This window comes from Puccinia triticina, chromosome 4A (assembly GCF_026914185.1).
Source record: "Puccinia triticina chromosome 4A, complete sequence".
Classification (NCBI taxonomy): domain Eukaryota; kingdom Fungi; phylum Basidiomycota; class Pucciniomycetes; order Pucciniales; family Pucciniaceae; genus Puccinia; species Puccinia triticina.
This window is the reverse complement of record NC_070561.1, coordinates 1,907,983-1,922,416: the sequence shown is the minus strand read 5'-3', so window position 1 is coordinate 1,922,416 and position 14,434 is coordinate 1,907,983. Positions and strand designations below refer to the sequence as shown.

The window sequence follows — 14,434 nt, the reverse complement described above, 5'->3', positions numbered from 1 at the left end:
ACATCAACCAGGCAAAAGGGTCAAGCTGATCTTGACTTTCTCACATTTTTCTCACCCATGGCGGACGTCCAGCTGATCCCAACCACCGGTTTGTGAGATGAAGCAAAGAAACACATGAAAGTGGACCTTGACAATATGTGATGGGATGATATTAGCACACAAGAGCATATAAGTCAAGTAGACTTATGAGGGAGCGCACCTGAGACAATCAGAGAAACCAAAGGAACAAGGAGTGATGTGGTCAAACAAGAATGGGAATGAAAGTGAAGGAAGTACTTCAGGCATACCTGATGAGGTGGAATTGAGATGAGTATTGGTTGAATGAGATGAAGAAAGGGATACAACAATGGAAGTAGTATATACACAGTCTACATCTAGGGTTGGGTTTTTATGTGACCAATATGCAAGCTCAAACTATCCTCATCCCACAGCTACTAGATTTGCCATAGTAGCTCAATAGGTTGAAGAACATCCACTGGTGTCACATAAAATACCCTTGTTGAGGGTCAGCCCTGTAATTGACAGGTCAAGCATGAGTGATACCAGCAGCAATGGTGGGTAGTCATAACATGCTGCAATAACGGTATAACTACTGTTATCTGCTTAGTGAAACACTTACCATTACTACACTCAGGTGTTATTGGTTTTAGTAACAGCCAATCTTAAGCCCTGGCGCATATTGTAACAGGCCGATTTTTTACTGCGTTGCTTATGTTACGTTACTAGTAACGCGTTAGCTGGTTGATAGCAAGATGAAGAGGCGTAAATGGCCCCCTCTAACACATATGTCTTGTCCGATATCCGGCCTTCTGCGCCAGCACATGTTTGACTAGCATTATACCGGACCTCCTCCGTTAAATCAATGAAAATATGAACTCTTGTGAATTGCATAATTGAGTAGGAGTCTGTAGAATCTGAGATGCCAGGATTTACCGGCCCGTGAAAAGTAGCCTCCTGAGAGTACAATGCAAAGGGTAATCAAAAATCCAAAACGTATATGCAGTTTTTACACAGAAGCAATTGAAAGTGCCCAATTTGAAACAATATGGCTGAAAGTCATCTTTGATAGATGTAGAAACGCGGATAATCAGGAACGAGGGTAAGAGATCAAAAGCGGGTGAGGGTTGGTGGCTTGATTGACTAGAAGCTACATGACAGCTCTAGTGGGCCACCAAATTCTGGGTTTTGGCAAGGTCAATCACCTTCGAAACGACGTTCGACATTTGTTGCGAGGTGAGTTCTGCCCATGGCATCAAGATTAAGTACATTATCCTGAGATTTATAATTGCAAGGAAAAACTACTCACGCATAGGAGACGAGCTCATGGGGGATGCGGGTGTGCCGCCGTTTGAAGCATCCGTCACCTGACCACTCATTTGAACAACAAAGCAGCCACCACATATTCCGTCGGTTCCTGAATGCAAATTCCGAATTTCAAAATCAAAGACCTTTCAGAGGAAAATTGATGTGAATTCTTACCCGCTCGACAACGAACAAGTCCCATGTCGTTACTGGGACCTCCAGTAAACCTGCTTCCACTACAGCAGCACAAAAGAGGTAAGCTCGTTGTGACCAGCCATACTACTGTGAAAAACGAACTTACGCTCGTAAGGTGGTGACTACGGTCATTTTAGTATTCTCCTGAGATTCAATACCAAAATTTCCCAGCATGTTGAGAGTCATGTCCATTGGTTGCCACGAGTTGCCAGTTGCGTCCTGTTGTACTAGAAGATGGTAAATAGGTGCAAGACAATTTTTGTAATCCTTCGTAATCAAGTTATAGTCACGTACAGAGCTGTATTCACACGTCATGGGGCCTCCTCCAATGCGGTTGACCTGAAACACGGTTAGAGGAATGGATCCGTTGGAAAAGACTGAAGGTACACCAGCTTCCACAGCTGGCTCGTCAAGGAAAACACCAGCGCATGATGTAAATAAGTTGTCACTCGGATAGTCAAAGAAGTCATATCTAACCTTGACTCATGAAGTACGAGATGTCAACACGTTTGCCTGGAAGTTTGGCAACGACACCGCAAGCGGGATTCGGGTTTTGAGTCGCCTGGAACTCTGCTGCGTCCGCACCGGTCTGAATAACGCGCATCAAGACCCAGTTGGTGGATTTATCAGAAGAGCTTCCCTGGCAGATGTTCGAATGCGGCACTTACATCACCGCCTCCAGTACGAGGAACCACATTGTCAGGTTGCTTTCAAAACGACAGATGATGATCAAAAACAGATAGAGAAAGATGTAAGCTCCCAAACCACAACTCCCGTTGATTGATACAAAAACTTACTACCCCGAAGCCAGTTCCGATCTTGCCATTGGCCCCGCGAACTTGTAAGATTGAACATACTCCAGCTTGCGTCTCGGGCAGCAAGGATATCAAAACACAAGCCACTGAAAGGGAAATCGCGGTAAAGGATCGGATCGACATGGTGATGTGGTCTGAAAAAACGAATTGATGTCGTGTTAAGTTGGTAAGTGTGGTTGATGGTTGTACGGGATCCGGTTCGGTTTGATAGGAGAACTTGATGCAAAATGTCGGTTGCGCACTCGGGCAGCAATGTTTATAAAAGAGGTCTGGTGAACAGACAATGTTTCTGGCAGATGTGTCAGTGTCGCCCTGGACGATATTCAATATGACAGGGCAAATTAATCGGATGGCCTGGGAGACTGCTGTTACCTTTGGGAAACCTTAATTACCTGTGCAAAAAAGGACCGGTGCACGGGCGGGATATGTACACGAAAGGGCACAAGCTGGTGAGGATCAGTGGATGGAAAGAGATGTTAAGCCTGGACCAAGAGAGTGAATCGATTGGTTCGCGTCCTCCCCTGTTTACTCCAGAGCACTTAAATGAGGCCTGAATTGGGACTACCGTGCTCAGGCCTCCTATCCATAAAAGGTTTGTTGTTTTGGCTCCTTTGTTCATTCGTCAGCAGGCAAAGGATCAATGCAAGTCTAATCTTGTCCCTGCGACTCTGTCTCTTTTTGGCCTGAGCACCACCACGTAATAATAATTATGCAAAATTTTTATTCAACTTAGCCTTGATAGTGAGCACGATCTCATGAATCAGGATCTGCCTTCACTGCACGCACTGCTGACTCGTGGCGGATACATTCGGGGGCCGTCTGGGTTGGAGCTCTTTGTCCCCGGTGGGGTCGGGGAGTGTCGTCGAAGGTGAGACTGTGAGACGGTAGACCTGGTAGACCCCCTCGGAAACCGAGCTCGGTCGGTGTGGCAATTTGGACACGTTGACCGCAACAGAACTTGAAGTTACTGGAAGGTAAGCATCAACTCCTTAAGCTTCTCCACCTCCCAGCCAGCTGACTCTTGCATTTCTGCCCACACAAACTTTGTAGGTGCAACGGGCTACTAGCCATAAATTTTCCTTCCCTGGTTCAAAATGATCGGCCGAATCCCGTTCCTGTTGTGCTTTCTAGCTCTTACCTTATTTGCCTCAAAGTTAGTCAGTTCTTTTCGTTATCTCGTGCTGATTGGTTTTAAACTTACACACCGAATCTATCTGACCCGCGCGACGCATGATCTAGTGTTCGTGGATGGGATGCAGAAGATCAGTAAGTAAACATTTGCCTTTTTGAGGAACAAAGACAACAAAGTGTTTCCACTGGCTAATCAACTGCTTCTGTGCAGTGAAATCTTCGATCTCGTTAGTGCGCTCGAAGCTGCCGAAGGAAAGGGCATGACCTTTTGTCAGTACCTGCGAGACGTTTACCGCTACGGGATATTAGCTGATTTCATGAAGACTGCAGATAAATTCTTGAATGTACGGAAGAGTGCGAGTCTCAATGAAATCAACAAAGCTGCCCGAAAGCTGTCGTTGTCCATACAGTTAGTCTGCTGCAGCGCATCCTTTGCTCGTTGTAGACAATCGATTTGCTTAATTTCATCACATTTCCTTCAACAAAAATAATGCAGTCCAGATAAACACCCAGGGAACAAAACTATAGAAGCCAAATTCTCCCGATTAGGTTTAATCACTGCGATTTTGAGGGACGAAGAAAAGAGAAAACGGTATAACTTTTTCCATGACAATGGTGTTCCACGATGGAAAGGAACAGGATGTCAGTACTTTTTTTTCAGAACAAACATGATATCAGCAGGCACGCTGAAGTTTTTTTTATCTTTCTTTTTTTTCAAGATATGTACTCACGATGGCAACCCGGACTTGGATTTGCTGTTTCGTTTGTGTTGCTGGTAGCGACTCTGATGCAATACGGCGCCCAGCACGTAAACTATCGTTCAGAAATAGCAAGAATCCAAAAGTGGGTTTACTTTAATCCACAAACCTCTTTATATTATTGCCTTGAAACATTAGCTCATTCAGCTGATCGCTGAGTCTAAAATTATCCGATAGATTTCAATTTGCGGCCCGACAAGCTGCGAGCAAGAAGGTTGAGAAATCAAGTTCTGGATCCAAGTCACAAGGACGAAAGAAAGTCAAGATCTCAATCAGTAGAAGTTTAAGCAATGAACAAGAAGGTAATGGAGAAGAATCCGAGATGCCTGTCCCCAAGAGTCGTCAGGAACGTCGGAGAATGCAGCAAGTTACCGGCTCTAAGGTAGACAAGCCCAGCAACTCTGGCTGGATTGACATGGTCGTTGAAGGTGACGATGTCTGGATCGTCGCCGAAGATGGTTCAGGTACGTGGCCCGAAGACTACATTTATCAGAACACCGCTGACATAATGTTTCCTATCTTCTTCAGAATTACTACTTGCGGAGTCAGCCGCTGCCAAGCCTGCGTTCCAAAGAACCTTCATACCTGCAATGATTCGCCGGGTCCTCGGCCTCTCTGATGGAGACAGCACTTCTTCAGCCGCAAAATCAAACACCCAGGATGTAGCAGAACCAGAAGGAGATACTGACGAAGTCGCTAATACTGAAACTTCTGAAAACTCTAAACCTCAGCAGAATAAAAATCGCAAGGGGGGCAAATCAAAAACCAACTAAATTTGATTCTGCTACCGACTTTCACCCCTCACAAACAATGTTCTTATTTTCCCCTAAGTTTTCCTTGTGTTTGTGAGATAGATGACTGATTGATAAAAGGAAGACAGCAAAAACAAAACCTCATAGCTACAAAATTCCCGTGACTGAATCATTGTTCCAAGCTGTTTCTCTTCATTTATTTCTACCGTTAATTTTAGGAATTGAATGTGATACAAGTATACTAAGCTGAGGCTTTGCTAATATCTACATCTAGCCCGCTGGCCTCCCAATGGAAATCAAAGCCATGACAAGTTCAACTAGAGGATACAGATACAAGCTTTGAATCTCGGTAAGCTCCTTTGATCCTTTGCGACTGTATTGTGGCAATCACCTGAACCAAAAACTGGAGTCGTCCATTCAATTGTGGAATACGAGTTCGTTCCATCCAAAATTAAAATTCAATGAACAATTTCACCACCTCAACAGTGAACTCAGTTGAATTGGGATGAGGACAGTCCATCTCAGATGGCGGAATCAGCCTAATTTTCAACTTTGGTACACTCTATTTATGGAGTGATCAGGGAAGATTGTGAAGACATGTACATGTCATTTGATTTGAGGGTTTTGAGATGACAGTCTGGTCCCGTTTGGAGCCAATATAATTGTGCAATATAATCTGGAATTTTGTGACATCTGATCAAGTTTTGGCGGACCTGATCAGATGTCACATAGGATGTCAGGCAAAAAAAACTCATACAGCCATTCCAAAAAAGCTTGGCTTCCTTGGAAGGAATTTCCAGCGGGAATTCCTTTTGGATTTGCCAACCTATGTGCATCCAACATCAAAGTTGGACACATGATATTCAGACCTGCAAGCACAGCCGCTTGCAGGATGCCACAAAACAAGCTGTTCAGTAGCAAAAAAAAAACACGCCGGCCACTGGGACCGGCACCGTCCAACCTCGCAGCCGGCGGTAGAGGAGCATCCGGAGTAAAATCAGCTGAATCACTCAATTCTGAAATCAGAATGGAGAAAAAATAAAAGGAAGTGGCTTATTGGATTCACTTGGCTGCTGTATATGCAACCTGCATATAAGAATGAGGTGGGCATGAATATACATATGTCCAACCTTGACAGCAATTATTGGCAAATCCAATACATAGTTTGGGTGGAAATTCCTCCCAAGGAAGCCAAGCTTTTTTGGATTGGCTGTATATTGCCTGGATTATATCGGCTCCAAATGGGGCCTGAATTATCAACTCATTTCTTGATGCTGCGTGGAGCCTCCAGCTGGCAAAAATGCGTACTCAACACCAATACAACCTTGGATTCAATGAATCTTTGAGCTAGTAGTATTAGCCCGGTTCACGTTGGTGACTTTGAACCTATTTTTATCTGATTTTATCATAAAATTTTGACAAATTTTTCAATCATCAGAAAAAGTGGTTTCAGAAGAATCTGACCAACTTGAAACAAATCATAAATTTTAATGATAAAATTGATAAAAATGGCCTTAAAAATCCAATGTGAACCGGGCTATTGCAACTGTTGTGTGCTCAGTTTTTTACTTCGCTGTGTCCAAGAGTCTGAGTAACATTTTTACACCTCCCCGCAATCCTTTTAGCTTGACTTGAGGTTGATCAAAGTACGCACAGCTCATGATATCAATCTGCGTGGTTTAGGCTTGATATAAGGTTCTTCACCTATCGGTAGCGCGTCACATTACTATTTTTTAGTTACAAAAACGCGTTTCTTGTCATTTGATACATCGGTACTACATTGTTAACCCCATCCGGCCGCGGGCTACGTTGGTAAATCGTCAGCTACAGGATAGTCAGAGTAAAATGAAAGGACGTTGGATATTTGCACGCGTTTATCGAAATTTTTAAAACTCGTGACTGACTTCAATGCTTGCTTTGAAAATTAGAAAATAGTTTCGCCAGATATCTATCACCAGAAGGGAGCAAGAAAGACAAAATCAGCTACTATCGGCTCAGGACCTGATTTGTCCAAGATAAGAGTCGAGACTCACCCTTGTCCCCCCATAATTGCGCTAACTCCAACGATGAGTCCACTAACCACCCGCTTATCCCAGTGTGGCTTGTTCCAATACTTGAGCGCAATGAAAGCGGTGGCACTGAGAGTGATGACGTTGACGAGACTGATAGCTGCAGCCTGATTTTTTGGGTCTTGTAATTGCCGCTTTCCTTCCTTGGCGACTTTCTTTGCCTCTTGCTTGACTTGGTCTTCCTTCACTGTTGATGAAGAGCGGTCCTCGTTCGTATGGTTGGAGCGATGTTCATCTAGACAAGCCAGTTGATGGGGGATGGAAAGATCAGAATTTATGCTGTATTGGAATTCGAACGAACCAAACGTTGACCAATCGGTTAAACCAACTTACCATTGTTCTCTCCAGATTTATCGTCCTCGCGTTTTTCGTTAGGAAGATGATCTCCCTGGCCCTCCAAGAGGTTTGGATCGGGCTTGGGCTGCTCGTCGACAGGAGGCGCGTTTTCGGCTAGTACGGAGGCGTAACTGATCGGGAATTCTGGTCAACATGCTATCATAGATGGGAAGCGAAGCGAGGGGTGGCAGTGTGGGATGTACCTCATCTTAGTTAGATATCTACGGGTCTGGGAACTTGATGAGTCGTACCACAAAAGAAGAGCGAGCTGTTGAACGTGATATGGATGTTGTCTGTGTTGATGACTTGCTTCAGCTTGATTGTTGCGGGGAAAGCGACCTAATAAATATGTACATCGCAGATCCGCTCATAACCAACTTTGAACTTATGGCAGATTTTGAGTGACGTCATACAGATAAATGATCGATCCGATGAGAGGACGCTGGCGTCCAGGACAAACATAAGACGTCCTCAGAAAAGCCATGGTGCCCCAAAGGGTCCCAAAATTTTACAGTGCACAGAAAAATCCCTTAAATTAATGTGTTTAACTGCATGGAATTATTAAACCTCAGGAATGGGGTGTGCTACTGTGTGCCCATCTTGGCCGGTGTCCTACTAAGGAACACCACCAAAACCATACCCACGGTGCCTCAAAGGTTGCAAAATTTTATAGTGCAAAGAAAAAGCTCTGAAAACAATATACAGTTGAGTCCCTATTATTGATTAACCCATATACCTATTAACCCATACTCCCTATTAACCCATGAGAGAGCTGTCCACCAAAATTGCAAAATGGCTGGTAAACGCAACTTATTAACCCATAGTCTCTCTTAGCCCATTCCACCAAGGGGTATGGGTTAATAGAGACTTGACTGTAATGAGCTGCATGGCATTATTACACCTCAGTAATGGGTTGTGCTACTGTGCACCCATTTTGGCTGGTGTCCTACTAAGGAACACCACCAAAACTATACCCATGGTGCCCCAAAGGGTCCCAAAAGTTTTACAGTACACAGATTAAGCTCTGAAAGCAATATGATGATCTTCATGGCATTAGCACACCCCAGGAATGGGTTTGGATAAGGTTTTGGTGGTGTTCCTTAGTAGGACACCAGCCAAAATGGGCACACAGTAGCACACCCCATTCCTGAGGTGTACTAATGCCATGCAGCTCATCATTTTTTTTCCAGAGATTAATCTGTGCACTGCAAAATTTTGGGACCCTCTGGGGAACCATGGCTATGGCTTTGGTGGAGTTCCTTAGTAGAACACCAGCCTAAATGGGTGCACAGTAGCGGTGTGCTGATGCCATGCAGCTCACCATGTGCTCTTGAGAGGGGTTTCTGCCCTCTGTAACATTTTGGTGGGGCTTGGGTGCCACAGTGAGGAGTTATGTTTTTTTTTGCCATTTTTGCAAAAATTACATGTCCAACTACCTTTTGGTATTTTCAATTTCAACTTCCAACTACCAAAATGCGCCCAGGTCAATTTTTGGTCCGCGCAACCCAGGCACAACATCCGGGAGCGGTCCCCCCAATGTAAATGGTATTTGATAGTTGGAAATTGAATTTTGGTTAGTCAATTAATCAAGACCCTTAATTAATAATAGAGGGTAGATTTTATAGAATAGCCCCCAAACATAAATGCCTTGGACTGAGCCCCCAGCCCGTGACAAGCATGAGTAAAAAAGGGCCGGGTTTAACCCCCTCTAGCCTGGCCCAAATGGGAGGGGATGGAGGGGGGCTGATGGCAAGACCTCCAGTGCAAATGCAACAGGGGAAGGCTGGCCACAGGGAAAAATCAAACTCAAGGAGACCCTCCTTTTAAGTTTTCTGTGGGCCAACACTGCAATTGTGCTGCCAACCTCCAACAATGGCCAATGTCATTAATCCACCCAAAACAAAAAGTGAATCACAGTAAGTGTTAACCCTTTGCCTTGAGCTCTTTTGTAAACGGACCATATCCATCATCAACCTCAATTTGAATTCCATCCACCCTGGGCATCTTCAAGCAATGCACCACACACTTTGAATAGGTTTTTTGGCAGGTCTGTAACACTCTTCAAATGTTGACCAAATCCTTCATCAACCTCAATTTGAATTGCATCTACCCTCTGGTCAACCTTACCCCAGGGGGGGGGGTTGCAACCAATACAAGCCCCTTTGCAGTGACATAGACCCAAAAAGTCTAGATTTTTGCCGGGAAATCTAGCATTTGGGGCTCCAGATCACTTCTGGGAGGCCTCAGATCTTGACGGGAAGCAGATGACTTCCCATCACATCGGGGACCCTCCCAGTTGTGAATATAGGCCAAAAAAGTCTAGATTTTCACAGGGAAATTGGAGGACTTAAATATTTAATCTAGAGTGACAGGTTAAACCTTACTGGCTGGTGAAAGTTGATTGATTTTGAGTTTTCACCAGCAAACAAGGTTTAGCGGCCTCCTCTGAATCAAGCCTTTCAGGCAACGGGAAGTCCTTCATTTAGCTTTTGGGGCTCCAGATCACTCCCGGGAGCCCCTCAGATCTCGAGTCACCCACTGTAGTCTGTCACCCAGTGGATGACTTCCTGTTGCAATCTGACTGGCTTCCAGAAGTGATCTAGAGCCTCTAGATCACTTCTGGAAGCCATCTAGCTATTTGGTGGCTGGCCTCTAGACTAAAGAGGCCAGCCACCAAATAGCTAGATTGGACTTCCTGTCAAGATAGGGTTTCTTGCTGCAGATCTGACTTTGCAGGGGGCTGCAGATTGACAGGAAGTCCTCCAATCAAAAATCTAGACTTGATTGCACCGCAAGTCCTCCAGTCCAAGTGACTGCGCCGAGGCCGGCTGCGTTGCGCCCCGGCTATGTACTTCGCTGGGTCCAAGCTTGCATAAAGCCATCATAACAAACCGGGATCAGCGACATCAAGCATCAACATCATCCGTCGACGTTTCATTCCGGATAATATATCATCGCACGAGCCCAATGAACTTTGCTCCGTATGCTCCACCGCCAGACGAACGTCGAAAGACAAATCCGAGTAGCGACAGCACGAGGTCCGATAGCGCACCCACTTGGCAGTCGAAGCCCAACACGAACAACCCGTGGAGCTCATACCAGCAGGGCGGATCGGTCGTAGATCCGAGCGGGCTCACCTCAGGATCTTCCGCGCGCGAACCGAAAGCTTACAATGCTCAGGAAGCAGTACATCATCGCTCGGAATCGTATTCTCGGAGTCTCGGCCACGACGCCCGGCCTGGCTCGGATCCTAGGCCAACTGAAATCAGTCGGAACTACCTCAACGCCGAGGCTTACGAAACACGACTGGGGTGAGTGCAGGATATTGATACAATACGATTGCGACTGATCCGTGCTGATAGTCAATAGTTTAATGGTTTGCTGCCAGATGGAGAGTTGATCTCCTTGCTGCGCTGGCCTATTGCACTCCTCTCATGGGATTCATCATACTCGCTTTCGAGACTAAGAACGACTACATTCGAATACATGCTTACCAGTCACTCCTGACGGCCATCCCACTTGGCATCCTGCACTTCCTATTCCTATGGAGTCACTTCCTCCAGGTTCTTTTATTAATCTTCGACCTGGCCCTTTATGGGTGGCTAGGGTCAGTGATCCTTTGTTTTGTTTACCAAGCGCCAGCTAGATAAAAGAGTTTAACATTCTAAAGCTACCCTTGGGTCTAAAATTCTGATGTTTAACTACTAGATACCATGCACATTGCTCGGCTGAAATGCTTGAAAGAAACCTACTGCCGATCGTTGGGCCTATAGCAGAACAATGGACATCAGAAGAATAGCAATCAGATCGACTTAGTCATTCAATCTAAACCATCTGTTCAAGAACCTCCGCCTCCATGCCATATCAGAAATCACCAATGATGCTTTCTTCGATTGCAGCTCAGTGGATTATCCGCATTTTTGAAGAGAGCCCAGAAGCTGTCTGAAATTGCTCTTTCGCACGAGATCTCTCGAGTCTAACGCCTGGTTGATTCACACACTAATAACACCTTAAAATGCATATTAACTGACTAAATATATGGATCGGAAAAGCTTATTGCAACTAGCAAGTGAAATTATTTAGTCAGGGCCTTGGTTTGCAGGTAGTAAGAGATCAGATAAATTTTATTTATTCTTCTTTTTTTCCAGAGTCTCTGCAGCTTTTCCGGATTCTGAAAAATCATTTACACACTCAATAATCCCACTGTGAAGCTTTTTCCTCACTTTCGGCATTACCTTGCTATTTATAGATTTGTACAGCATATCTTTTTAGTTTCAATAGATGTCATATGCACATAGCAATACTGGACTGGCCTTGTCTATATTTTTGATTATTTGTAATTTCATCCCAATCATAATAATCCACATTCTTCTTAGATCAACCCAACAATTGCATGTTTTCCATGCCTACAGCTGGAAGGATGAGGGTCCCTGAACTCTGGTAATATAAAGAAGATATGCTTTGAGCATGATTTTATCTCAGCTATAGAGGTGGTTTTTGTTGCTTGGTCTACACCTGGGAGAGGTTCCATGCATGTAAGGCTTGGTGCTCAGGTGGCACTGGAACCTTTGGGATACCCAGCAGCTTGATTCCCACCCACACTGCCAGCATATTTGGCTGGGATCAAGTCATCCCAGCTTAACTGGGATAAAGGTGAACAATCAAGACTTGGGTACCTGCTTGTTTTTTTGCCAAAACCAACACCTCACACCGCACCCGGCACCTCTTGGAGGGTACCGGCATTACTTTTGGCAGGTACCCCAGGTACCCCTTGTGCCATTTTTTGTATTTTCCAACAGACAGGAAAGACATCCACGTCCTGTCCGCTTGCGTGCAAACGGACAGGACAAAACATTGGGTCCTGTCTGTTTGCGTGCAAATGGACTGTAAGGGTTGGGAGACCCTTCACTGTTTGGAGGCAGAAGACTCAGTGGGACAAGGCTCAAGGCCTGAGGACTTCTAGTTCCAACGTCCTTGGGGGGCTGGGTATCTCTGGGAGGTACCCAGGTACTGCACCTCTTTTTTCAAAAAAAACTGGCCCCTCATACTGCACCCAGCACCGCCAGACGGGTGCAAGGGGTACCTGCAAAGCGGTGCAGGGTACCCTCCAACTGGTATCAATTGTTCATCTTTAAACTGGGATGCACTCAATCAGTTCAAAATGGGTTGATCTTGACCAATGAAATATAAATCCAAGGGGGGTAAAGATCAACCAAGTTTAAATTGGTTGATTTCATCCCAGTTTAACTGAGATAACATTATCCAAGCTAATTCTTCTGGCAGTGCTATGGACACCTGTGGGTATATTCCTGCCAGGTGGTCATTTTGCCATCAAGAGCAGCCTGGATGGCTGCTACAGCTGCAAGCCATTGAGGGACCTGTGTGCATACTCCCCTCAACAGCCAGTGGCAACCGGCCAATCAAGAGGAGTAGCTGCACCTTCTTTGCCACCAGCTTGTAGTGCCCCCCGTTGTAAGACTCAAAAGCGGTGGCAAAACCCTTTTGCTGAATGGAGCGGAGCTCCATACCGTGTTGAGTTGTCTGTTAGTCTGCTACCATGATGTATCACCACAGTATGGAGGGCTGTCGGATCGACCCATGAGAACTACCAACCAACCACCCAGCTGGCAGCCACAAGCGTCTGTAGCCTAGTTGGTAAAGGCAGCACTCTAGTATGTGTCTCAGCATAGCTGAGGTCGTGAGTTCAACTCTCACCAGACACATCTTCATTTTACAGTCTCTACATACCGGTCATCCAGATGGCCTCAGCCAGCCTTGTGCCGGTCATCAACAGCGTACACAACCCTCTTGATGACCGGAACAAACATACCGGTCATCAAGAGGGTCTCAGCCCTCTTGATGACTGAAACATAACAGTCATGAAGAGATCTCAGCCCTCTCAATTACCGGCACATGTCAGTCAGCAATGTTGAGCATGTCACTCAGGTGTTGTTTTCATTTCATTTCCTTTTTCCTGCTTCCATCATTTCTCATGTATGTCCCACACCTTTCACAAGTTTTAGTTAGTGTACCTGGGGCAGCAGGCGTGGAAGGACCCTTTCACCATCCTTCCACAAAACTTGAACACCGGCAACATTTTGCCTGCTGTCCTCAGGTGAGTATCTTGTCTCTTTTCCTCTCTCATCTTTGTTTTCCTTTTCTCTCAGTCTGATGCAATCCACACAATCCTTCCACAAACCTTGAACACCGGCAACATCGTGTCTGCTGTCCTCAGAGTTTCTTTTGCATTTGCTCAACAAGCAAGAGGGCCTGAGCCCTCTCAATGACTGGCACATGCCAGTCAGCAAGAGGGTCTGGGCCCTCTTGATGATCAGAACACACCGGTCATTGAGTGGGTCTCAACCCTTTTGATGACCGGAACATACCAGTCATCAAGTGGTCTCAGCCCTCTTGATGACCGGCACACAACTGGTCATCAAGAGTTTACACAACCCTCTCAATGTCCAGAACATACCAGTCATCCAGAGGGTCTCAGCCCTCTTGATGACCAGCACACACCAGTCATTGAGAGGGCTGAGACCCACTCAATGACCGGTGTTCCTGTCATCAAGAGGGCTCAGACCCTCTTGCTGACTGGCATGTGCCAGTCATCAAGAGGGCTCAGACCCTCTCGCCAACAGTGGTCCGCTATGCTAAACTACACTATTTTAGCCCTAACGTTTAGCGTAGCGGAAAAAAGTGTTGTGTCGAGAGAAAAACCCATGAGTCTACATTGCTCCTCCCCGACCGCCTCTTCAGCACTCCATACTCCAAAAGTGGAGTTTGTACACCCCAACTCTCAACAACCCCCCTCAAACTCCACACAACTAACAACAAGATTCTAAAAAACATGATATAAAAGAAAAAAACATAACAGAAGATAATTGGAGTTGGTAAAAAGATGAAAGAAAACATAGACAAGTGAGGGAACAAAGTCGGAAGATTACGGAAACAATTTTTTCATTGAGTTTGAGTGAATTGTTGCCTTGACCGGTTTTGTTAAGAAATCCGCGATGTTGATGTTGGTAGAAACCCAGTTGAGCTTGATGTGATGTTTGCGGACAGCGTCGTTAACA

General features: G+C 45.4%; 4 protein-coding genes across 4 annotated transcripts; 2 read left to right on the top strand and 2 right to left on the bottom strand.

Moving 5' to 3' along the window:
- Positions 1 to 1,160: 1,160 nt before the first annotated feature.
- Positions 1,161 to 2,435, bottom strand: PtA15_4A229 (uncharacterized protein; the record flags this gene model as incomplete). The annotated part of the gene is made up of 8 exons (XM_053168091.1): positions 1,161 to 1,240; positions 1,307 to 1,414; positions 1,480 to 1,538; positions 1,604 to 1,716; positions 1,792 to 1,898; positions 1,975 to 2,086; positions 2,166 to 2,204; positions 2,295 to 2,435. 8 exons carry the CDS (start codon positions 2,433 to 2,435, stop codon positions 1,161 to 1,163), a joined length of 759 nt encoding a protein of 252 aa, XP_053019335.1.
- Positions 2,436 to 3,406: 971 nt separating this feature from the next.
- On the top strand, positions 3,407 to 4,974 carry PtA15_4A228 (uncharacterized protein; the record flags this gene model as incomplete). The annotated part of the gene is made up of 8 exons (XM_053168090.1): positions 3,407 to 3,465; positions 3,552 to 3,578; positions 3,655 to 3,713; positions 3,774 to 3,852; positions 3,940 to 4,085; positions 4,163 to 4,286; positions 4,379 to 4,665; positions 4,730 to 4,974. The coding sequence occupies 8 exons, from the start codon at positions 3,407 to 3,409 to the stop codon at positions 4,972 to 4,974; spliced, it is 1,026 nt and encodes a 341-aa protein (XP_053019334.1).
- A 1,884-nt stretch (positions 4,975 to 6,858) lies between these two features.
- Positions 6,859 to 7,566, bottom strand: PtA15_4A227 (uncharacterized protein; the record flags this gene model as incomplete). Its single annotated transcript, XM_053168089.1, has 4 exons — positions 6,859 to 6,901; positions 6,987 to 7,257; positions 7,356 to 7,489; positions 7,562 to 7,566. The coding sequence occupies 4 exons, from the start codon at positions 7,564 to 7,566 to the stop codon at positions 6,859 to 6,861; spliced, it is 453 nt and encodes a 150-aa protein (XP_053019333.1).
- A 2,759-nt stretch (positions 7,567 to 10,325) lies between these two features.
- On the top strand, positions 10,326 to 11,157 carry PtA15_4A226 (uncharacterized protein; the record flags this gene model as incomplete). Its single annotated transcript, XM_053168088.1, has 3 exons — positions 10,326 to 10,669; positions 10,747 to 10,965; positions 11,067 to 11,157. 3 exons carry the CDS (start codon positions 10,326 to 10,328, stop codon positions 11,155 to 11,157), a joined length of 654 nt encoding a protein of 217 aa, XP_053019332.1.
- Between the last annotated feature and the right edge of the window lie 3,277 nt (positions 11,158 to 14,434).